Source organism: Ranitomeya variabilis, chromosome 4, assembly GCF_051348905.1.
Source record: "Ranitomeya variabilis isolate aRanVar5 chromosome 4, aRanVar5.hap1, whole genome shotgun sequence".
NCBI classification, from domain to species: domain Eukaryota; kingdom Metazoa; phylum Chordata; class Amphibia; order Anura; family Dendrobatidae; genus Ranitomeya; species Ranitomeya variabilis.
The window spans coordinates 558,435,056-558,460,660 of record NC_135235.1 but is presented as its reverse complement, the minus strand read 5'-3'; the positions used below and the strand labels follow the sequence as shown (position 1 = coordinate 558,460,660).

Here is a 25,605-nt window from a genome sequence, read left to right as displayed (position 1 = left end):
AGGCTTTATAGAATAATGGGAGGAAAACCTATATCCTTGAATCCCACAGATACATGCTTTCTATGGAAGGCTTGGGATTCTGATATATCCACTCTGATTACTGCTGTGTGCAGTCATTGTATACACGGCCATATATATCTGGTGTATTCACATGCAGCAGACGTATTATATATGGTGTACATGAATATATAGCTCTTACCTGGACTAGAAGGATAGCTGATAATCTGGCAGGCAGCATCCTGATATTAAAAGTTTAGCAAGAATGAGCAAACTGTGATCCAAAAGTCCAGTGAAGGAAGTTCTTATCTTGGATGCTTGGATTAAATCATCTGATAGATGTAGATGTGCACCCCGTCAGTGACATTTGTACTTGTACCAAAAGAGGGGCTAAGAAGAGGAAAGAAGATAATATATTTTTTTATCCAGAGGAACACATTATGTGAACTAGTCCCATAAAAGAGATGCCAAACAAGAAAGGTCTTCTGAAGAGCAGGTAGACGGGTCCACAGAAGAGGGGCTATGGTATAGGGAGGAGAGGTGGAGTGGTCCACAAAAGAGGGGCTATGGTATAGAAAGGAGAGGTGGAGTGGTCCACAGCTTCGAGGTAGGTGGGTTAGAGCAGGTGTAAGGAGCTGTAGTTGTAGTGGACAGGTGCAGACAGGAGGGTCGCAGTTCTTGGTACCTCTTCTGTCATGTCCTCTTTCTTTTTATCTCGCTTTTTCTCCAGTTTGCATTCAATCCCGATCTCTTTGTTCCTAAACTCTATAACACCCAATTCCTTTTCACCTGCACTCCTTTCTTCTTCTGCGTATCACCTTGGCTTTATTTTTCCTTCCTAGATTGTAGGTTCACTTGAGCCTGTTTCCAGAGACATCAGTTCCCTCCACCTTTCTTCCATGCTTTTCTCTCTGCCTCTGCCTTTTCCTCCCCTGCCTTTCTCTCTGCACTCCTTTCTTTTCCCTCCTCCTTTCTTTCTGTCTCTCCCACCCTCCCTCTACTTCTCTCCCAAGGTATGATCCCACTGTTCTTCCTTCTTCCAGCCGTCTTCTCCTTTGTTGGTCACAGCTTAAGCTCCTCTCCTTGTCCCTCAGAAAATAAGAAATCTAGAAGAAAAAAAAATGCCCTTAAACTTCTAGGACCTTAAAAATTATTTGGATTTTAACAAATGAGTGAAGTCCTATGTGATGCTTTCCTATCATCCATGTATATCTTCTATAGTAGGGGTGGGCAATTCATTTTCCCCAGGGGCCACATTAGAGACCATGACAGTTGTGGAGGACCAAATCAATAGGCTGAAAATAATTCTGCTCAATATTAATATTAACATTAACCTCATAATTATAATTTTATATTGCTATTAATTGTATCACTTAACCAGAGTTTGGGCACAATGCGCCTGATAGGCACAGGTTAGAAAATCATGTATAATATCTAGTTATCTCAATTTTAGGGCTCTTAAAGTAATTGGTGACCTTCATAGGGATGTATTAAAAGAGAGCATGCTAAATCAGATGCAAAAAAACTAATTTAATAACCATAAAAGTAATAAAACAAAAAGTACCCAAATGTCACAACTACTGCCAAGATAGCCTCCAGTTTTCAGGAAATAACTATTACTAAACATTAATATTAGGCAAAACATTTAATTGTAAGGCACTTAGATGCTACTGAAGTCAAGTTAACTCAGATTCAGACGTTAAAAGCTCAGCAGAAAAAACACATTGGCAGAGAAGAAAAGCAAGGTTGGCAGATCATATTATCACGTCATATCATATCACAGATGATTATTACGCGTTTGGATGTGCCTGAGAGGCCATTTCTAAGAAAACCATCTTAGTTCTAAGGCTAGGTTCAGATTGCGTTAGTGCAATCTGTTTAGCGCGAGCGCTAGCGGATTGCGCTAACGCAATGTCTTTTTCGGGGCCGCGTTCAGGGGTCGCGTTAACGTCCCCGCTCTCGCAGATCCCCGATCTGCGAGAGCGGGGAATGGACCTCTGGCGCGCCGCGGACGCTGCAAGCGTCCGAGGCGCGCTACAAAAGACCGGCACATCGCTAGCGCGTGCCGAAAATGACACGCGCTAGCAATGCGCTCTAACATTGCCGGCAATGGGAGCGCTAACGGACGCGGTGCACGGCGTTAATTTCGCCGTGCAACGCTGTCCGTTAGCGCTATCCCATTAACGCAATGGGAACCTAGCCTAAGAAAACCTTACTTATTTTTATGAAATATCCACAAACTTTGCATTATTCATTCATAAAACGAGCAAAATGAACAATTGTGATGAAAAAAACCTAGAAAGTACGAACCTTCAAAAGTGAGCACCTTCAGGCGCAATGAGCCTGAGAGGCCATGTCGAACACACCTGCTCTACACACGGAAGGCGTTAAAACCAAGTGAGGGGGTTTCAGGCAGCACTTACAGATAGGAAGGTAACGGAAGGAGCGAGATCCCCTGCCGCCTTGGAGTGGAGGGGGAAACAAAAATGTATAAGTGGTGACTGTCAGGCCCATTGTGCCTGACTCAGGGCTAATATTCAGCAGAATTCATTATGCTGACACCCCCCCTACATACTGTACGATCTCGCACACAGCCCCCCTATATAAATAATGAGCCCACACACAGTCACACTTATATACTTCAAGAGCCCCCACACAACCTCCCTATATACAGTATGAGCCCCCCTATGCACAGTATGATACCACACACAACCCCCAATATGCAGTATGATGCAGATAGAGTTGCAATCGGGATGTGGATGGGGAGGGCAGCCACATGGTGCAGCCTGTGGGCCAGGGTTTTCAGTCCTTCGGAAAAACCAGACGTAGCCCATGGGCTGCACTTTACCCAGGATTGTTTTATAGAATGCTGCTTATATATAGTATCCTATTTATTATAATTTGTAGTTTAGTTTTAAGATACCCCATTATAGACACCTACAGGTGCTCTTAATTTGGATTGGTGTTTTTTACACTTCTTTCATTCACACTAACCTCACAAGAGCAGAACTGTACAACTCGAAGAATAGACAATAATTGGACTGGAAAAGTTGTCAAGAAATGAAGAATTTGAGTCTATTATATATCTATAAATGGTACAAGGGCTATATGTGCTCAATACTGTCCAGCAGGCTTCATACTAAAAATACCGTGACTCAAACTGAATGTGAACACATCACTATCATAGTTATTATTGTTTACAGCCACCATAGACTAAATTCCCTGGTTAGGACAGAATGTGGTCATCCTCTGACACCATGAAATGACTTGTTGTAGACTTGTGTCTGATTCTGTGCTTTCTTCATTTGTCACTTCTTGTACTTTTCTACCTTCTCTTTGTCTCTCCGTTGAGAGAAATAAACTGAGTAGCTACATATCGATTTTCCAAGGTGACCCTAATAGGGCTAAAAAAAAATTCCATTGTGGTTTCTCCAGTTTCTGAAATAGAGCCTTGCAGGTCACCTCAAACGAAGAATCAGGAGTCCTTGAATCTTGTCTTACCTATGGTTACAGGGTCAGAAGGGCTTGTGACGGATCCTGTAGGTTTATTGGTTTTCTTGGTCTGATTCTATTGCTCTCTTAAAGCTCCATATACATTAGACTAAGGGTACTGTCACACAGTGGCACTTTTGTCGCTACGACGGTACGATCCGTGACGTTCCAGCGATATCCATACGATATCGCTGTGTCTGACACGCAGCAGTGATCAGGGACCCTGCTGAGAATCGTACGTCGTAGCAGATCGTTTGGAACTTTCTTTCGTCGCTGGATCTCCAGCTGTCATCGCTGGATCGTTGTGTGTGACAGCGATCCAGCGATGCGTTTGCTTGTAACCAGGGTAAACATCGGGTTACTAAGCGCAGGGCCGCGCTTAGTAACCCGATGTTTACCGTGGTTACCAGCGTAAAAGTAAAAAAAAACAAACAGTACATACTTATTCCGGTGTCTGTCCCCCGGTGTTCTGCATCTCTGCACTGTGAGCGCCGGCCAGCCGGAAAGCGAGCACAGCGGTGACGTCACCGCTGTGCTCTGCTTTCACTTTACGGCCGGCACTCAGTCAGTGCGGGAAGCAGACGGCGAGGGACCTGACGGACACCGGAATGTGAGTATGTACGGTTTGTTTTTTTTTACATTTACGATGGTAACCAGGGTAAACATCGGGTTACTAAGCGCGGCCCTGCGCTTAGTAACCCGATGTTTACCCTGGTTACCCGGGGACTTCAGCATCGTTGGTCGCTGGAGAGCTGACTGTGTGACAGCTCCCCAGCGACCACACAACCACTTACCAACGATCACGGCCAGGTCGTATCGCTGGTCATGATCGTTGGTAAATCGTTATGTGAGACGGTACCCTAAAGTAGTCTGAACCTGCCCACATCAGTGGGATCCACTATCTAATGGGTGTGAAGAAGACCTCCTGACATTCTCTCAACAGGTGATGTTGGGGAAGATAAGGGATGGTCAATTTGAATTTCAATGCCAGAATCTTTTGTTCTCTGGAAGATAAGCTGTCTGGAAACAGCTTTTTCTGCACTCCTTTGTGAAAATACAGGAATTTTGTACCAACCTGAATGTTTATATACTGGATGTAAGGGAGTAGTCACAATTATCTAATATCTATTGGGTGATTACCTAACTATGGGGATTTCAGGCGACGTACACATGTTGAGTATTTGATGAGCTTTTACCTCAGTATTTTTAAACCAAAACCAGGAAAGGGTAAAAAATACAGGAGTGGTGACGTGTTTCTATTATACTTTTCCTCTGATTGCTCCTCTCCTTGTTTTGTCTTAAAAATACTGAAGTAAAAAAAACTCACCAGAGATTAAATGTGTACATGTGGCCTTGCAGTAGAGCCGCTTTAAAATATACATCCACATTTCAAATACTTTTTGATGTTGCTTTTGAAGAGGATTTGCTTCAAAATCCTTGGAAAAAACTGCATGTTAACATACAGACGGCATTCAAACTTTTGTGTTTCATGATCTAAGTGCGGGCCTAGATGTATGAACTGACCGTGGCTCTCCTGACCCAAACGCGACAGCCTTATATATGCCTATGAGGCTGTTGAGTTTAATCAGGAAATCCGTGGCCAGTCTGGACATCCATACTTGGACTACGAAACATGGATATGTGAATCTGACCTTAACGCGTGCGTATCTGATATGTGCATTTGATCAAAAATCTTGGGTTTCTTCTATGAATTTCCATTTTTTGTTTGCGACCAGATTAGCTTCATTCATTTGGAATAAGCTATGTGTCCCCATTTACGGCAGTTTTCTGGAGGAATACACTCAGAAACTGCTTTAATCTGAGTTCAAGTGAAGTCAAACCTGGAATGACAGAAAGGGCAGTAGGGTCTTATCTGGTATACAAGCAAAATGGAAAAACAGGGAATTGCTCACCTGATGGGGTTGTGACAGCCACAACCCCTGTTTTGGCTTGTAGGAATAGGCAGATCCACCGGTGTGATGAGATGCACACTTCAAGGAGAAGAGTATACAGTATAAAACTGCCCTACCAGAGGTTCAAAGTACTTTGAGAGACAGAAATGGTATTTTTCATTTTCCAACGCATTTTTATTTTCCATTCATTGTAGTTTGTTCTAATGAAGAGGTGTTGACAAACAAAAACCGCATCTACACTATTTCTCTCTCTAACCATAATTTGGACCTCTGCTAGGGCAGTTTTATATCCACTTCACCTTCAAGTTTTAATTTGAGTTCATGCATTGCATATTTGGTGCCTAAATTTATACAAATACGTGTATTTTCCAATTGTAAAAGCAGTAGTATTTTGCAGGACCAATGGATGAATTTTAACTTAATCTCATTCACATCCTGCGGTTTTTATTCTTGATTCGGAATCTGCATAGAAATTAACTTTTGTTGAGTTTTCTTTCAAATTCACAGCATGTCAAGATTTTGTGCAGAACCAGTGCTAATTTCACCCTTTGCTGCAGAAAAGCTGAAATCTACACCAAATCCTTAACAAAATCAGCAGCAAAATCCACGTGGGTCTTGATGCAGATGTTCTGTAAACTCTGCACCAAATATATGACGTGGGAACCTAATTTAATAAGTCGCATGTCACATTGTTGTGACATGGTATTGAAGCATTTTTTACAAATTACGAAAGAAAAAATATTCTGCAACAATATTTTCCCATTGAGGCGTGTCAATTTGTGTGAAAATCTATTTGATTAAATTGTGCGGTAACATACCCTTATTTCCTAATTCTTAACATAGCTACTTTTTACTAAGACTGGCCTTACTGGTCTTCGCATGCCCCCGGGAGAAGCTGGTGGCGAAATGCACGTCGAGGTAATGGGACACTTGGACATTAGTGATGAGCGAGTATACTCGTTGCTCGGGTTTCTCCGAACATGCTCGGGTGGTCTCCGAGTATTTTGGCGTTCTCGGAGATTTAGTTTATGTTGATGCAGCTGCATGATTTGCAGCTACTAGACAGTTTGAATACATGTGGGGTTGCTTAACAAATCATGCAGCTGCATCAACATAAACTAAATCTCCGCGCATGCCCAAATACTCGGAGACCACCCGAGCATGCTCAGAGAAACCCGCGTATCGAGCATACTCGCTCATCACTATTGGGCATCTTACTTGGTTGCACTTCAGGTAATTATTATGCTATGCATCCATAGAATGGCTTGATATATGTCTGACTAAATGGGATTAGCTAGCGGTTATTATATTACCGCATTTACCCATATTTACAGAAGTATATGTCAGTACATGGTGGTTATCAGTTACATGGTGGTTGTCAATACTTCCTGATATTATTATCTGGTTTGCTTTTGGGGTTATTTTCTGGGCACTGATTTAGACGCATTAGTATAAGAGGGACTTACCATCATGTGTTCACATGCTAGATCCTATGATATCCTTTATAGTCCTCTTTTAGATATATTCTTTCATTCGTTATTGCCCCCCTTTGAGTGCCCAACGTCCCTTACGGTATTACTGCTTCATATCATGTGCTTTTTCAACCTGTATGTTTTTATTGTTTATCCTTAATAAAATGTTAATTTTTTAATATCACTAGTGGATCTCTTCATTTTTCCCATATCAGTATTTATATGGGTATTTGTTGTTATTCATTATATGAAGTGCCTCTCCTTACTTTAGGGCATTTTTTGTAGGACTGGTCTTAGTAGGATCTTCGCTTTGATTGATTTTAGCACGTCAGAATGCTTGCCCATCTGGACTGTGAGTAAAGATTAAATATTATGGCCCATAAGAAACCTAAAAAAAGATATTTTCTATTATATTTACAAGCTCATGTTTATGGCTGAGAATACTTGTTCCTTACGGTATTATTTTCGGCTTGTACATTATATCTATCTGTGTATAAACCTAGACCTTAAATAACACTTTTTCCAAATGTGTGACTTCATATAAATAGAAGGAACTGACTGACGGAGGGTAAGGTTGGTGGTATTACATACTAGAATCCTACGTATATAACTAACAGCAATATGTAAGGATGAGATTGCCCTAACCCTAATATTCGCTGGCTCTGGCTTTCTGCACATAGCAGGACGTAAGTTATTGGAAATGTTTCACTGCTGGATCTAATGTGAAGAACGAGCAGCGAGAAATTGTATTCTGGAAGCTGGGCTTAGGTTCCCATAATAAAGATATAAAGTATAAATATAAATTCTCACCCTCTTGATGGCAGTAATGTCCTGCTTTATTTAAGGCGAGTCCCCCCCGGCTCATCGGCAGGTTGTCAACGAGACCTTCGTAGCCCCTGGCGTCCCTTCCGGAGATTACATAGCCAAACGTCCCCGCACTGCAGAGGCAAAGCAGTATTGTGACAGTCAGCAAAGGAAGGGACATCAGCTGTTTGCTCTCCTAACCTGGAGGGGTGGGCTCCCCTCTTATGGGGGAATCCCTTCACCTCCTACAGGAGAAGCAGAGCAGCCTACCTCCCTATTTCTGTCTCCTGCTCGCTTTCCTGCTGGATACAGTCCAAAGTCTCATCACCCCTCCCTGCAGTTGTTCGTTTCTCTGTTGCAGATCCCCTTTTTCTGTATCCATGCAATTATTTCGTTTTGCTACTTATCTCTTGCCATCCTCACCTAGCTCCCTCTTTTCTGCATTCTTCTCCCTTCTCTCCCACACACTCAATGTATGGTGGTACATGCTGTATATCTTCTCACAGCCAGCTTCATCATCTACATTCATTGGGATGCTGCTCTTTTCCTACCCCCCCCTCCATTTGTCTATTATTAACCCTATCTGTTTCCAAACTTTAAAGTGCATCGCCACCTTTGAGTCAGTCAACATGTCTAAGAAATTCCCAACTCTGATTCATAATCTTGTGCCTATAAAAATCCATCTCGAAGCAGTGACATTTGGACATTTATGTTTATACTGTTGTTTCTACTATTGTATTGTGATGTTTATTCTACAGTCTAACCTTTTATATATATATTTTTTATCTGCACCATCTGCAGTGTTTGTGCTAATATGCCCAAACCTCATCGTTCTTTACTGCTTCCTACCTCCCTCTTTTCTTTCTCTCTCCATGTCTATCAATCATGTTGGCATTACTACCATAGTCACACCCCACAACCCTTGCACATATGCCAGGCGCTAGGAAGACAAACCACAGCAAGGCTGGAATGGGACATGCAGTTTTTTGGGGAATGTTTTAAAGCCAGTACCATCAATCAATCTAGAATAAAAAGTGTAAAGGAAGACCCAATTTCCTTGATTCATGATCACTTCTGCTCCTTTTTTCTGGAATAAAATGATTCTAAGACTAGGTGCAGATGACTGTGTATTCTCTCATCCGAGAAAATCGGGTCGATTATGCAAAAATCACACTCTGACCAGAATTTGATCAGAGTTTGATCATAATGTAATTACAACGGGTTCTAATTCTGAAAAGGAAGAAAAGATAGAGACATTTTTTTTCCATCTTCTCCATTCTGTCAGTCTGTGGAAATCGGACTGCACTAAGGTGTCATCCGTGTGCAGCCAGATGTTTTCCATGGACTCGCTGACTTGCATGGCCAAGTGCAATCCGATAAAACTCGAGGATGCCGAGATATTTTTCTTTCACGTGCACAGCTCCATAGAATAATATTGGTTCAAGAGCGATCCAATGTGTTGTCGGATTGCACTTGGACCAAAAATACGCTCCTCTGCACCTGCCATGATGGTGACTTTTATGTTTGGACCTTATTCATTATTTCATTATTTAACATTACTTCATTGTGACTTTTTTTTTCATTGGCGTGGTCTTTGTTATCCAGATGTTTTTGCCTAATTCTTGATTTGCGACTTTTCAAAATGTCTACAAATTTTTGGTGCAATTGTACTTCAGTGACTTACTGGAGCCCAAAATCTTAATTTTATCTTTGTGCAGTGAAAGAGAAAACGTAAAAAAATGCAATGTGGGGACCGCTCTATTCTTGATAACCAGCCTTGCTGAAGATGACAACTGAGGATTGCAACCCGCAGCTGTCAGTTTTGCCTGGCTGGTTATCAAAAATATAGGGCAACCCACGTAATTTAAAAAAAAACTATTTATAGCGCAATTGATGGGTCAATTGATGCCACTTTTCCTGGTGTCTGCCCCTAATTCTAACAGTTTTCCCAGATTTTTGTCTCCTTCCCAGATTTTTGGCTCCCATGAAAATGTTGTTTATGTGTTTGCCTCCCATTGAAGTCAATGTGGTTCAGATATGTTCGTTAAATATACACTACCATTCCAAAGTTTAGGGTCACCTAGAAATGTCCTTATTTTTGAAAGAAAAGCACAGTTTACATTTTTTTTTCCAATGAAGCTAACCTTAAATGATTCAGAAATCCACTCTATACATTGTTAATGTGGTAAATGACTATTCTAGCTGCAAACGTCTGGTTTGTAATGCAATATCTTCATAGGTGTATAGAGGCCCATTTCCAACAACCATCACTCCAGTGTTCTTATAGTACTTTGTGTTTGCTAACTGTGTAAGGCTAATGGATGGTTAGAATGCCCTTGAAAACCCTTGTGAAAGTATGTCAGCACAGCTGGAAACAGTTTGGCTGATTAGAGAACCTATAAACCTGACCTTCCTTTGAGCTAGTTGAGAATCAGGAGCATTACACTTGTTGGTTCCATTAAACTCTCAAAACGGCCAGAAAAAAAAACTTTCATGTGAAACTTGACTTTCTATTCTTGTTCTTAGAAATGAAGGCTATTCCATGAGAGAAATTGCCAAGAAACTGAAGATTTCCTACAACGGTGTGTACTACTCCCTTTGGAGGAGAGCACAAACAGGCTCTAACCAGAGTAGAAAGAGAAATGGGAGGCCCCGCTGCACAACTGAGCAACAAGACAAGTACATTAGAGTCTGTAGTTTGAGAAATCGATGCCTCACAGGTCCTCAACTGGCAGCTTCATTAAATAGTACACACAAAATGCCAGTGTAAACGTCTACAGTGAAGAGGCGACTCTGGGATGCTGGCCTTCAGGGGAGAGTGGCAAAGAAAAAAGCCATATCTGAGACTGGCTAATAAAAAGAAAAGATTAATATGGTCAAAAGAACACAGAAATTGGACAGAGGAAGATTGGAGGTGTTTGGATCACACAGAAGAACCTTTGTGGGATGCAGAACAACTGAGAAGATGCTGGGGTTGCTTTGGTGCTGGTAAAGTGGGAGATTTGTACAAGGTAAAAGGGATTTTGAATAAGGAAGGCTATCACTCCATTTTGCAGCCCCATGCCATACCTTGTGGACAGCGCTTGATTGGAGCCAATTTCATCCTACAGCTGGACAATGACCCAAAGCACACCTCCAAATTATGCAAGAACTATTTAGAGAAGAAGCAGGCAGCTGGTATTCTATCTGTAATGGAGTGGCCAGTGCAGTCATCAGATCTCAACCCCAATGAGCTGTTGTGGGAGCAGCTTGACCGTATGGTATGTAAAAAGTGCCCATCAAGCCAAACCAACTAGTGGGAGGGGCTCCTGGAAGCATGAGGTGAAATTTCTCCAGATTACCTCAGCAAATTATCTGCTAGTATGCCAAAGGTCTGCAATGCTGTAATTGCTGCAAAGGGAGCATTCTTTGACAAAAGCAATGTTTGAAGGAGAAAATTATTATTTCAAATAAAAATATTTTTTTCAAACCTTGTCAATGTCTGGACTAGATTTTTAATTCATTTGGCAACTCATTTGATTAATAAAAGTATGAGTTTTCATGGAAAACGCAAAATTGTCTGGGTGACCCTAAACTTTGGAACCGTAGTGTAGGTGCTTTGCTTAGTTGGGTGGGAAAAGTGGCAAAGGAGGGGTGGTCAGTGTCAAGCTTTAACCAGTTTTTGGCAGGGGTAGAGTTTGCTTGTAAGTTCATGGGCTTTACGGACATTACAAAGATTTTTCTAGTTTCTCAAGCTGTTAAGGGTATTAGAAGGGGGAAAACATTGCCTGACATTCGCAAGCCAGTTTTATTTCAGTTATTGAGTTGGGAGGGAAGATTGGTTAAGTTTGTAGTTCACCTTTTGAAGAGATGTTATTTAAACTGTCTTTCTCATGTGCTTTCTTTTGGGCTATGAGAATAGGGGAATTGGTTGCACCATCTTCAGTCAGTGAGGGGGGCATATTGAGTCAAAATGCCATAGCTGCGGGGAAACAGTGGAATTCTGGATTGTTCAAAATCCGATCAGATGGGTAAAGGAAAAAGAGTAGTTTTAAGGGCATTAAAAATGTCCAGAATGTGCCCAGTAATATGTTTTTAAAATTATGTTTTTTAGGCAGGAGCAAGGCAGGCACATTTTTGAGACATGCTGAAGGGTCTTTTTTATCGCAATATCAGTTTGGGGCTGTGCTTAAGAAGTTCTTGACAGTTTTGGGTTTCTAAGCCAACAGTGTTTCTCCATCCTCATTTAGAATTGGTGCTGCAAGAGAGGAAGAGTTGGGGTGCACACCTTCAAGAGCAGTTCAGAAGATTGGCAGGTGGCAATCTGGAAGATATAAACTCTATGTGCATCCTTATTTGATGTAAAAGAAGAAAAAGAAAGAGATAGTAGTGGTTGTTCTCATGTTCTGCTCTTCCTTTTTCCCCCTTTCTTTTTTCCTCGTAGGCGTAGCATGGCTTGTGTGGATATTAGCCACTCTTTCCTTTCATGGGGAGCATTGAGGATTAGGGTTGAGCGACTTTCATTTTTTTAAGATCGAGTCGGGTTTTGTGAAACCCGACTTAGTCCAGAGTCGAGTCGAGTGAAGTCGGCCGATTATCGCTAAAAGTCGGGGATCGACCGAAACACGAAACCCAATGCAAGTCAATGGGGAAGCATAGCCGGCAGTGAGTGGAGGCCAGGAAAACACCTACAGTGCCCATTTTAATGCCAAAAACATCCATTCTTGTTTTCTGAAGCTTGTCAATCTAAATTAACTTTATAATAATAGTTGGGCACTGGAAATTGGGGGTGATTTGGCAAAAGTTGTGGGGGGTAGGGCTGGTTCAAGGTTTTAGTGGGCACAGGAAACATGGACTACATCACGGCGGTGGAGCAGTGAGAGGTAAGTATGTCAAGTTTGCAAGTGCTGTGATCCTAAGCAAGCAGGGGGGCCCACTCGTTGGCATTGGCACTGGCACAGGGCCCCTCAAAGTACAGCGGTGTGTTTGCACGGCGGGGGCGCCTCCCACCAGCAGCGACACTTTTGCGTACTCTGAGGGGCCATGTGCCAGTGACGTCGCCAACGAGTATGCCCCCCCCACCTGATGAAGGAACCTGCACTTTCATCTGCACCTTCCTCTTTGTCCCTGTGTAAGGTGGTATAACATGCGGGAAGGGGAACCTGACTTTCACCAGGGTCAGATTCTGGCTGTGTAGAGTGCAAGGGGAATGTAGTGGTCTAGGTCAATGTACCAGCAGACTCATGTAGCAGTGGCTGGGCAGTGGGCAGGATGAGGAGGAAACAGATATAGGGCCAAAGAATAAAGTAGGCTAAATGCAGTTCAAAATTGGTAACAGGACTAAACAGGCGGCATTGCTTTGTTGAGTGGAGTAGCAAACCCAGGAGCAGCAGACACTGTTTTAAGGGCCCAAACACACTAATAGGCCAAATGCAGTTTAATATCTGATACTATAGGCCGAAAGCCATAAGGTTGAAGCTCAGCTTTTTTTAGTTGAGGACAAACACCAGGGAGGAGCAAACAGAGCTATTAGGCCCCATCCAGCAATTTAAAAAAAAAAAAAAAAAGAGCCAGAAGGTGGAAACTCAGCTTTGATCAGTGGAGGACAACACCAGGCAGGGGCAGACACCGTTAGTAGGCCCTAACCACCAATTTTTAAAAACACAGCACTTAATGAGAGCAAGAAGGTTGAAGCTCAGCTGTATTCAGTTGAGGGCAACACCAGGGAGGGGCAGACACCGTTAGTAGGCCCTAACCACCAATTTTTAAAAACACAGCACTTAATGAGAGCCAGAAGGTTGAAGCTCAGCTTTATTCAGTTGAGGGCAACACCAGGGAGGGGCAGACACCGTTAGTAGGCCGTAACCAAAGTTGAAGGCCAAATGCAGTTTAATATCTGATACTATAGGCCGAAAGCCACAAGGTTGAAGCACAGCTTTATTCAGTTGAGGGCAACACCAGGGAGGGGCAGACACCGTTAGTAGGCCGTAACCAAAGTTGAAGGCCAAATGCAGTTTAATATCTGATACTATAGGCCGAAAGCCAGAAGGTTGAAGCACATCTTTATTCAGTTGAGGGCAACACCAGGGAGGGGCAGACACCGTTAGTAGGCCCTTACCACCAATTTTTAAAAACACAGCACTTAATGAGAGCCAGAAGGTTGAAGCTCAGCTTTATTCAGTTTAGGGCAACACCAGGGAGGGGCAGACACCGTTAGTAGGCCGTAACCAAAGTTGAAGGCCAAATGCAGTTTAATATCTGATACTAAAGGCCGAAAGCCAGAAGGTTAAAGCACAGCTTTATTCAGTTGAGGGCAACACCAGGGAGGGGCAGACACCGTTAGTAGGCCCTAACCACCATTTTGTTTTTTAAAAAACACTTAATGAGAGCCAGAAGGTTGAAGCTCAGCTTTATTCAGTTGAGGACAACACCAGGGAGGGGCAGACACCGTTAGTAGGCCGTAACCAAACTTGAAGGCCAAATGCAGTTTAATATCTGATACCATAGGCCGAAAGCCAGAAGGTTGAAGCACAGCTTTATTCAGTTGAGGGCAACACCAGGGAGGGGCAGAAACCGTTAGTAGGCCCTAACCACCAATTTTTAAAAACACAGCACTTAATGAGAGCCAGAAGGTTGAAGCTCAGCTTTATTCAGTTGAGGGCAACACCAGGGAGGGGCAGACACCGTTAGTAGGCCATAACCAAAGTTGAAGGCCAAATGCAGTTTAATATCTGATACTATAGGCCGCAAGCCACAAGGTTGAAGCACAGCTTTATTCAGTTGAGGGCAACACCAGGGAGGGGCAGACACCGTTAGTAGGCCATAACCAAAGTTGAAGGCCAAATGCAGTTTAATATCTGATACTATAGGCCGAAAACCAGAAGGTTGAAGCACAGCTTTATTCAGTTGAGGGCAACACCAGGGAGGGGCAGACACCGTTAGTAGGCCCTAACCACCAATTTTTAAAAACACAGCACTTAATGAGAGCCAGAAGGTTGAAGCTCAGCTTTATTCAGTTGAGGGCAACACCAGGGAGGGGCAGACACCGTTAGTAGGCCGTAACCAAAGTTGAAGGCCAAATGCAGTTTAATATCTGATACTATAGGCCGAAAGCCACAAGGTTGAAGCACAGCTTTATTCAGTTGAGGGCAACACCAGGGAGGGGCAGAAACCGTTAGTAGGCCCTAACCACCAATTTTTAAAAACACAGCACTTAATGAGAGCCAGAAGGTTGAAGCTCAGCTTTATTCAGTTGAGGGCAACACCAGGGAGGGGCAGACACCGTTAGTAGGCCATAACCAAAGTTGAAGGCCAAATGCAGTTTAATATCTGATACTATAGGCCGAAAGCCACAAGGTTGAAGCACAGCTTTATTCAGTTGAGGGCAACACCAGGGAGGGGCAGACACCGTTAGTAGGCCATAACCAAAGTTAAAGGCCAAATGCAGTTTAATACCTGATACTATAGGCCGAAAGCCAGAAGGTTGAAGCACAGCTTTATTCAGTTGAGGGCAACACCAGGGAGGGGCAGACACCGTTAGTAGGCCCTAACCACCAATTTTTAAAAACACAGCACTTAATGAGAGCCAGAAGGTTGAAGCTCAGCTTTATTCAGTTGAGGGCAACACCAGGGAGGGGCAGACACCGTTAGTAGGCCGTAACCAAAGTTGAAGGCCAAATGCAGTTTAATATCTGATACTATAGGCCGAAAGCCACAAGGTTGAAGCACAGCTTTATTCAGTTGAGGGCAACACCAGGGAGGGGCAGACACCGTTAGTAGGCCATAACCAAAGTTGAAGGCCAAATGCAGTTTAATATCTGATACTATAGGCCGAAAGCCAGAAGGTTGAAGCACAGCTTTATTCAGTTGAGGGCAACACCAGGGAGGGGCAGAAACCGTTAGTAGGCCCTAACCACCATTTTGTTTTTTAAAAAACACTTAATGAGAGCCAGAAGGTTGAAGCTCAGCTTTATTCAGTTGAGGACAACACCAGGGAGGGGCAGACACCGTTAGTAGGCCGTAACCAAACTTGAAGGCCAAATGCAGTTTAATATCTGATACCATAGGCCGAAAGCCAGAAGGTTGAAGCACAGCTTTATTCAGTTGAGGGCAACACCAGGGAGGGGCAGAAACCGTTAGTAGGCCCTAACCACCAATTTTTAAAAACACAGCACTTAATGAGAGCCAGAAGGTTGAAGCTCAGCTTTATTCAGTTGAGGGCAACACCAGGGAGGGGCAGACACCGTTAGTAGGCCATAACCAAAGTTGAAGGCCAAATGCAGTTTAATATCTGATACTATAGGCCGCAAGCCACAAGGTTGAAGCACAGCTTTATTCAGTTGAGGGCAACACCAGGGAGGGGCAGACACCGTTAGTAGGCCATAACCAAAGTTGAAGGCCAAATGCAGTTTAATATCTGATACTATAGGCCGAAAACCAGAAGGTTGAAGCACAGCTTTATTCAGTTGAGGGCAACACCAGGGAGGGGCAGACACCGTTAGTAGGCCCTAACCACCAATTTTTAAAAACACAGCACTTAATGAGAGCCAGAAGGTTGAAGCTCAGCTTTATTCAGTTGAGGGCAACACCAGGGAGGGGCAGACACCGTTAGTAGGCCGTAACCAAAGTTGAAGGCCAAATGCAGTTTAATATCTGATACTATAGGCCGAAAGCCACAAGGTTGAAGCACAGCTTTATTCAGTTGAGGGCAACACCAGGGAGGGGCAGAAACCGTTAGTAGGCCCTAACCACCAATTTTTAAAAACACAGCACTTAATGAGAGCCAGAAGGTTGAAGCTCAGCTTTATTCAGTTGAGGGCAACACCAGGGAGGGGCAGACACCGTTAGTAGGCCATAACCAAAGTTGAAGGCCAAATGCAGTTTAATATCTGATACTATAGGCCGAAAGCCACAAGGTTGAAGCACAGCTTTATTCAGTTGAGGGCAACACCAGGGAGGGGCAGACACCGTTAGTAGGCCATAACCAAAGTTAAAGGCCAAATGCAGTTTAATATCTGATACTATAGGCCGAAAGCCAGAAGGTTGAAGCACAGCTTTATTCAGTTGAGGGCAACACCAGGGAGGGGCAGACACCGTTAGTAGGCCCTAACCACCAATTTTTAAAAACACAGCACTTAATGAGAGCCAGAAGGTTGAAGCTCAGCTTTATTCAGTTGAGGGCAACACCAGGGAGGGGCAGACACCGTTAGTAGGCCGTAACCAAAGTTGAAGGCCAAATGCAGTTTAATATCTGATACTATAGGCCGAAAGCCACAAGGTTGAAGCACAGCTTTATTCAGTTGAGGGCAACACCAGGGAGGGGCAGACACCGTTAGTAGGCCATAACCAAAGTTGAAGGCCAAATGCAGTTTAATATCTGATACTATAGGCCGAAAGCCAGAAGGTTGAAGCACAGCTTTATTCAGTTGAGGGCAACACCAGGGAGGGGCAGACACCGTTAGTAGGCCCTAACCACCATTTTGTTTTTTAAAAAACACTTAATGAGAGCCAGAAGGTTGAAGCTCAGCTGTATTCAGTTGAGGACAACACCAGGGAGGGGCAGACACCGTTAGTAGGCCGTAACCAAAGTTGAAGGCCAAATGCAGTTTAATATCTGATACTATAGGCCGAAAGCCAGAAGGTTGAAGCACAGCTTTATTCAGTTGAGGGCAACACCAGGGAGGGGCAGACACCGTTAGTAGGCCCTAACCACCAATTTTTAAAAACACAGCACTTAATGAGAGCCAGAAGGTTGAAGCTCAGCTGTATTCAGTTGAGGACAACACCAGGGAGGGGCAGACACCGTTAGTAGGCCGTAACCAAAGTTGAAGGCCAAATGCAGTTTAATATCTGATACTATAGGCCGAAAGCCAGAAGGTTGAAGCACAGCTTTATTCAGTTGCAGCTTCTTTGCAATAATATAAAGAAGACGCGACAGGACAACACTCGGTGGATGCCATATCTGTGTTTTCAATGGAAAAAAACCTTTCAGTTAACTACTTGCAGGAGAAAGTTTTTGTAGCTGGTGGCCAATTTTGGTACTGTACCAGTTTTTGGTTGTATGTGTTTTTGTTTTTAATGTTAAAATGTATGCATTTGATATCTCTCCAGTATTTTCTTTATTATAAGCAAAATACTTATTTTTATATTTTCTGATGTTTTATACCGGAGTGTTCCTCGGGACACGCTTATAAACTTGATAATTGGTTCCAGGGGTACACGGGCAGCAGTGATCTGGTCAGTGGAGGCCTAGTGGAAGGAGGGACCGCAGACAGGCTTCGGAGGCCTAACACAATAAAATGGGCTGGCTGTAGGCACTTTATAATTGGTTCCAGGGGTACACGGGCAGCAGTGGTCTGGTCAGTGGAGGCCTAGTGGAAGGAAGGACCGCAGACAGACTTTGAAGGCCTAACATGATAAAATGGGCTGGCTGTAGGCACTTTATAATTGGTTCCAGGGGTACACGGGCAGCAGTGGTCTGGACAGTGGAGGCCTAGTGGAAGGAGGGACCGCAGACAGGCTTTGAAGGCCTAACATAATAAAATGGGCTGGCTGTAGGCACTGTAAAATAGGTTCCAGGGGTACACGGGCAGCAGTGGTCTGGTCAGTGGAGGCCTAGTGGAAGGAGGGACCGCAGACAGGCTTCGATGGCCTAACATAATAAAATGGGCTGGCTGTAGGCACTTTATAATTGGTTCCAGGGGTACACGGGCAGCAGTGGTCTGGTCAGTGGAGGCCTAGTGGAAGGAGGGACCGCAGACAGGCTTCGAAGGCCTAACATAATAAAATGGGCTGGCTGTAGGCACTTTATAATTGGTTCCAGGGGTACACGGGCAGCAGTGGTCTGGTCAGTGGAGGCCTAGTGGAAGGAGGGACCGCAGACAGGCTTCGAAGGCCTAACATAATAAAATGGGCTGGCTGTAGGCACTGTAAAATAGGTTCCAGGGGTACACGGGCAGCAGTGGTCTGGTCAGTGGAGGCCTAGTGGAAGGAGGGACCGCAGACAGGCTTCAAAGGCCTAACATAATAAAATGGGCTGGCTGTAGGCACTGTAAAATAGGTTCCAGGGGTACACGGGCAGCAGTGGTCTGGTCAGTGGAGGCCTAGTGGAAGGAGGGACCGCAGACAGGCTTCGAAGGCCTAACATAATAAAATGGGCTGGCTGTAGGCACTGTAAAATAGGTTCCAGGGGTACACGGGCAGCAGTGGTCTGGTCAGTGGAGGCCTAGTGGAAGGAGGGACCGCAGACAGGCTTCGAAGGCCTAACATAATAAAATGGGCTGGCTGTAGGCACTGTAAAATAGGTTCCAGGGGTACACGGGCAGCAGTGGTCTGGTCAGTGGAGGCCTAGTGGAAGGAGGGACCGCAGACAGGCTTCGAAGGCCTAACATAATAAAATGGGCTGGCTGTAGGCACTGTAAAATAGGTTCCAGGGGTACACGGGCAGCAGTGGTCTGGTCAGTGGAGGCCTAGTGGAAGGAGGGACCGCAGACAGGCTTCAAAGGCCTAACATAATAAAATGGGCTGGCTGTAGGCACTGTAAAATAGGTTCCAGGGGTACACGGGCAGCAGTGGTCTGGTCAGTGGAGGCCTAGTGGAAGGAAGGACCGCAGACAGGCTTCGAAGGCCTAACATAATAAAATGGGCTGGCTGTAGGCACTGTAAAATAGGTTCCAGGGGTACACGGGCAGCAGTGGTGTGGTCAACGGAGGCCGATTGTAATGAGTGTCTGCCAGTTAGTAGTCAAAAAACAACAAATAAATGTGAATGTCTCGCATTAAAACAAAGACACTAAAGGGTGCAATCATTAGGTTCAGGGGTGGGATCCTCTGCGTTGTTTCAGACCTACTAATTTAGCGCAAAGTATTTACTGTGGTAAATAGAGGACACTGCCCCTGACTATGTTATGTACCATCATACATGTCAACACAATGGTATTGTCAGTGGCAGGTATGGAAGGATGTCAGCGCATAGACTAAACATTGGTGGAAGTGTGAGAGATAACTGTGGAAGTGGTAGAGCAATGTTTGACCTGGGGGTGGGTGAACTCTCTTGTGGCCGGCGGTACAGGCCCAGGGCCCCTCATGTTACAACAGTGTGTCTGACGTTGGGTGCGCACCACCACCGCCAGAGACACTTTATTGTACTATGAGGGACCCAGTACCAATGCCGTCAACCAAAAGCGAGCACACCCACCTCTTCAGGCAAACAGCTGTCTCACGGGTGCTTGCGCCAAGTCGCGATACCACGGCCCCGTGTGGGGAGTTTGGCCATTTAGGGAGGTGTAAACATGTCATATGCCGGACAATCAGCTGCAGAAAATTAGACATTAGAAAAGTAATTCACAGTAGTCCACAGGCAAGAGCTTTTCATAGGAAAGCTAGGTGTCGGCCGGGCAAGGTGGGGCAAAAGATTTTGAAATCCAGTTGTGGTTCATTTTAATGAATGTTAGATCGTCAACATTTTGGGTAGCCAGACGAGTCCTTTTTTCGGTTAATATTGAACCTGCAGCACTGAATACTCTTTCTGATAGGACACTTGCTGCCGGGCAAGCAAGCTCCTGCAATGCATATTCTGCCAATTCTGGCCAGGTGTCTAATTTTGAGGCCCAGTAATCAAATGGGAATGACGGTTGAGGGAGAACATCGATAAGGGATGAAAAATAGTTAGTAACCATACTGGACAAATGTTGTCTCCTGTCACTTTCAATTGATGCAGCAGTACCTGTCCTGTCTGCGGTCATAGCAAAATCACTCCACAACCTGGTCAGAAAACCCCTTTGTCCAACGCCACTTCTGATGTGTGCACCCCTAACACTACTAATCTGCTGCCCCCTGGAGCTCGTGTGATAACGATCATGTGCGCTGTGTGCTGGGAATGCCTGAAGCAAACGGTCAACAAGAGTTGATTGTTTGGTTGCTAATATTAGTTCCAAGTTCTCATGTGGCATAATATTTTGCAATTTGCCTTTATAGCGTGGATCAAGGAGGCAGGCCAACCAGTAATCGTCATCGTTCATCATTTTCGTTATGCGTGTGTCCCTTTTTAGGATACGTAAGGCATAATCCGCCATGTGGGCCAAAGTTCCAGTTGTCAAATCTCCGGTTGTGATTGGTTGAGGGGCAGTTTCAGGCAAATCTACGTCACTTGTGTCCCTCAAAAAACCAGAACCCGGCCTTGCCACGCAACCAATTTCCAGTGCCCCCGGGAAAGCTTCCGCATTAAAAATATACTCATCCCCATCATCCTCCTCGTCCTCCACCTCCTCTTCGCCTGCTACCTCGTCCTGTACACTGCCCTGACCAGACAATGGCTGACTGTCATCAAGGCTTTCCTCTTCCTCTGGTGCAGACGCCTGCTCCTTTATGTGCGTCAAACTTTGCATCAGCAGACGCATTAGGGGGATGCTCATGCTTATTACGGCGTTGTCTGCACTAACCAGCCGTGTGCATTCCTCAAAACACTGAAGGACTTGACACATGTCTTGTATCTTGGACCACTGCACACCAGACAACTCCATGTCTGCCATCCTACTGCCTGCCCGTGTATGTGTATCCTCCCACAAAAACATAACAGCCCGCCTCTGTTGGCTCAGTCTCTGAAGCATGTGCAGTGTTGAGTTCCACCTTGTTGCAACGTCTATGATTAGGCGATGCTGGGGAAGGTTCAAAGACCGCTGATAGGTCTGCATACGGCTGGAGTGTACAGGCGAACGTCGGATATGTGAGCAAAGTCCACGCACTTTGAGGAGCAGGTCGGAGAACCCAGGATAAGTTTTCAATAAGCACTGCACCACCAGGTTTAAGGTGTGAGCCAGGCAAGGAATGTGTTTCAGTTGGGAAAGGGAGATGGCAGCCATGAAATTCCTTCCGTTATCACTCACTACCTTGCCTGCCTCAAGATCTACTGTGCCCAGCCACGACTGCGTTTCTTGTTGCAAGAACTCGGACAGAACTTCCGCGGTGTGTCTGTTGTCGCCCAAACACTTCATAGCCAATACAGCCTGCTGACGCTTGGCAGTAGCTGGCCCATAATGGGACAACTGGTGTGCAACAGTGTCATCTGCCGAAGGAGTGGTTGGCCGACTGTGGTCTGTGGAAGAGCTGTAGCTTCTGCAGGAGGACGAGGAGGAGGTGGTGCGAACGCCTACAGCCAACTGTTTCCTAGACCGTGGGCTAGGCACAACTGTCCCGAAATTGATGTCCCCTGAGGACCCTGCATCCACCACATTCACCCAGTGTGCCGTGATGGACACATAACGTCCCTGGCCATGCCTACTGGTCCATGCATCTGTAGTCAGGTGCACCTTTGTACTCACAGATTGCCTGAGTGCATGGACGATGCGCTGTTTAACATGCTGGTGCAGGGCCGGGATGGCTTTTCTGGAAAAAAAGTGTCGACTGGGTAGCTCGTATCGTGGTTCAGCGTACTCCATCAGGGCTTTGAAAGCTTCGCTTTCAACTAACCGGTAGGGCATCATCTCTAACGATATTAGTCTAGCTATGTGGGCGTTAAAACCCTGTGTACGCGGATGCGAGGATAAGTACTTCCTTTTTCTAACCAGAGTCTCATGTAGTGTGAGCTGAACTGGAGAGATGGAGATCGTGGAACTTGCGGGTGTGCCGGTGGACATGGCAGACTGCGAGACGGTTGGAGATGGTATTGTTTCCGCCGGTGACCTAGATGCAATATTTCCTCCTACAAAACTTGGTGATTCCCTGACCCTGAGTGCTTTTGGCTGGCAAAGAAACCTGCACAGACACTGCCGGTGGTGCGGAAAATGGTGACCTTACAGTGACGGAAGGGATGTTGCATTGCTGACTAGCTTCATTGGCCGAGGGTGCTACAACCTTAAGGGACGTTTGGTAGTTAGTCCAGGCTTGAAAATGCATGGTGGTTAAGTGTCTATGCATGCAACTAGTATTGAGACATTTCAGATTCTGACCTCTGCTTAAGCTAGTTGAACATTTTTGACAGATGACTTTGCGCTGATCAATTGGATGTTGTTTAAAAAAATGCCAGACTGCACTCTTCCTAGCATCGGATCCCTTTTCAGGGATTGCAGACTGAGCTTTAACCGGATGGCCACGCTGTCCTCCAACAGGTTTTGGCTTTGACACGCGTTTTGGGCCAGATACGGGCCCGGCAGATGGAACCTGTTGCGATGTTGATGCCTGCTGCGGCCCCTCCTCCACCTCCGCTTCTGAACTACTGCCGCCTGCACCCTGTTCCCCCAATGGCTGCCAATCGGGGTCAATAACTGGGTCATCTATTAACTCCTCTTCGAGCTCGTGTGCAACTTCGTCTGTGTCACTGTGTCGGTCGGTGATATAGCGTTCGTGGCGGGGCAACATAGTCTCATCAAGGTCTGATTGTGGATCAGTACCCTGAGAGGGCAATGTGGTGGTCTGAGTCAAAGGAGCAGCATAGTACTCTGGCTGTGGCTGTGCATCAGTGCACTCCATGTCAGAATCAACTTGTAATGGGCATGGCCTGTTAAGTGTTTCACTTTGTAAGCCAGGGACGGTATGTGTAAAGAGCTCCATGGAGTAACCCGTTGTGTCGCCTGCTGCATCCTTCTCTCTTGTTGTAGTTTTTGCTGAAGAGGACAAGGAAGCGACTTGTCCCTGACCGTGGACATCCACAAGCGACGCGCTGCTTTTACATTAACCAGTTTCAGAAGAGGAGGCAAAAGAGCTAGAGGCTGAGTCTGCAATGTAAGCCAAAACTTGCTGTTGCTGCTCCGCCTTTAAAAGTGGTTTTCCTACTCCCAGAAAAGAGAGCGTTCGAGGCCTTGTGTAGCCAGACGACGAAACTGGCTCCACAGCTCCAGACTTAGGTGGAATATTTTTATCCCCACGACCACCTGATGCTCCACTACCACTACCATCATTACCAGCTGACAATGAACGCCCACGGCCACGACCTCTTGCACCAGACTTCCTCATTGTTTTAAAAACTTAACCAAAGTAACTTTATTTGTTGCTGTCAAACAACTTACACGGTAAGCTATAACTTCAGTATGATTTCAATATCCCTTAACAGGTTGGTGAGACCACAAGGAAAATCAGGCACAATGTTACACACTCTGTTTTCTGTGGCACAAAATCACAGAGATGCCACACACGCAGGACTGTCACTCAAGCAAAAATGTCAATATTAATCTCCCACCTATTTTTTTTTTTTTCCTCAGGGAGACTTTAGAAACCAAATAATAATAATAATAATAATAATAATAAAAAAAAGCTTTATATGGCCCAGTGCCCACTGAGTGAGAGATGGCACACACAGGAGTCAGGATAAGGAGTGGCACACAAGCCCTGAGGACAGTATTAATCTCCCACTGATGGATGTAGTGATTTTTTTTTCAGTTAGATTTTAGAACCCAAATCAAGCAAAAAAATAAATAGGCTTTCTATGGCCCACTGAGTGAGAGATGGCGCGCACAGGAGTCAGGATCAGGAGTGGCACACAAGCCCTGAGGACAGTATTAATCTCCCACTGATGGATGTAGTGATTTTTTTTTCAGTTAGATTTTAGAACCCAAATCAAGCAAAAAAATAAATAGGCTTTATATGGCCCACTGAGTGAGAGATGGCGCGCACAGGAGTCAGGATCAGGAGTGGCACACAAGCCCTGAGGACAGTATTAATCTCCCACTGATGGATGTAGTGTTTTTTTTTCAGGTAGATTTTAGAACCCAAATCAAGCAAAAAAATAAATAGGCTTTCTATGGCCCACTGAGTGAGAGATGGCGCTCACAGGAGTCAGGATCAGGAGTGGCACACAAGCCCTGAGGACAATATTAATCTCCCACTGATGGATGTAGTGTTTTTTTTTCAGGTAGATTTTAGAACCCAAATCAAGCAAAAAAATAAATAGGCTTTCTATGGCCCACTGAGTGAGAGATGGCGCGCACAGGAGTCAGGATCAGGAGTGGCACACAAGCCCTGAGGACAGTATTAATCTCCCACTGATGGATGTAGTGGTTTTTTTTTCAGTTAGATTTTAGAACCCAAATCAAGCAAAAAAATAAATAGGCTTTCTATGGCCCACAGAGTGAGAGATGGCGCTCACAGGAGTCAGGATCAGGAGTGGCACACAAGCCCTGAGGACAGTATTAATATCCCACTGATGGATGTAGTGATTTTTTTTTTCAGGTAGATTTTAGAACCCAAATCAAGCAAAAAAATAAATAGGCTTTCTATGGCCCACAGAGTGAGAGATGGCGCTCACAGGAGTCAGGATCAGGAGTGGCACACAAGCCCTGAGGACAGTATTAATCTCCCACTGATGGATGTAGTGATTTTTTTTTCAGTTAGATTTTAGAACCCAAATCAAGCAAAAAAATAAATAGGCTTTATATGGCCCACTGAGTGAGAGATGGCGCGCACAGGAGTCAGGATCAGGAGTGGCACACAAGCCCTGAGGACAGTATTAATCTCCCACTGATGGATGTAGTGTTTTTTTTTTCAGGTAGATTTTAGAACCCAAATCAAGCAAAAAAATAAATAGGCTTTCTATGGCCCACTGAGTGAGAGATGGCGCTCACAGGAGTCAGGATCAGGAGTGGCACACAAGCCCTGAGGACAATATTAATCTCCCACTGATGGATGTAGTGTTTTTTTTTTCAGGTAGATTTTAGAACCCAAATCAAGCAAAAAAATAAATAGGCTTTCTATGGCCCACAGAGTGAGAGATGGCGCTCACAGGAGTCAGGATCAGGAGTGGCACACAAGCCCTGAGGACAGTATTAATCTCCCACTGATGGACGTAGTGATTTTTTTTTCAGTTAGATTTTAGAACCCAAATCAAGCAAAAAAATAAATAGGCTTTATATGGCCCACTGAGTGAGAGATGGCGCGCACAGGAGTCAGGATCAGGAGTGGCACACAAGCCCTGAGGACAGTATTAATCTCCCACTGATGGATGTAGTGTTTTTTTTTTCA

At 44.8% G+C, this 25,605-nt stretch overlaps 1 protein-coding gene across 1 annotated transcript in view; it reads right to left on the bottom strand.

Annotated features, from left to right (window-relative positions):
* Positions 1-8,063, bottom strand: part of CRHR1 (corticotropin releasing hormone receptor 1) — a 356,198-nt gene extending 348,135 nt beyond the window's left edge. Inside the window, exons 1-3 of the mRNA XM_077252715.1 lie at positions 7,949-8,063; positions 7,685-7,812; positions 200-1,103 (exon numbers count right to left, since the gene is read on the bottom strand). Of these exons, the coding sequence (XP_077108830.1) occupies positions 200-238 (39 nt within the window). The 5' untranslated portion in view covers positions 239-1,103; positions 7,685-7,812; positions 7,949-8,063. The remainder of the gene's footprint in view (positions 1-199; positions 1,104-7,684; positions 7,813-7,948) is intronic.
* Between the last annotated feature and the right edge of the window lie 17,542 nt (positions 8,064-25,605).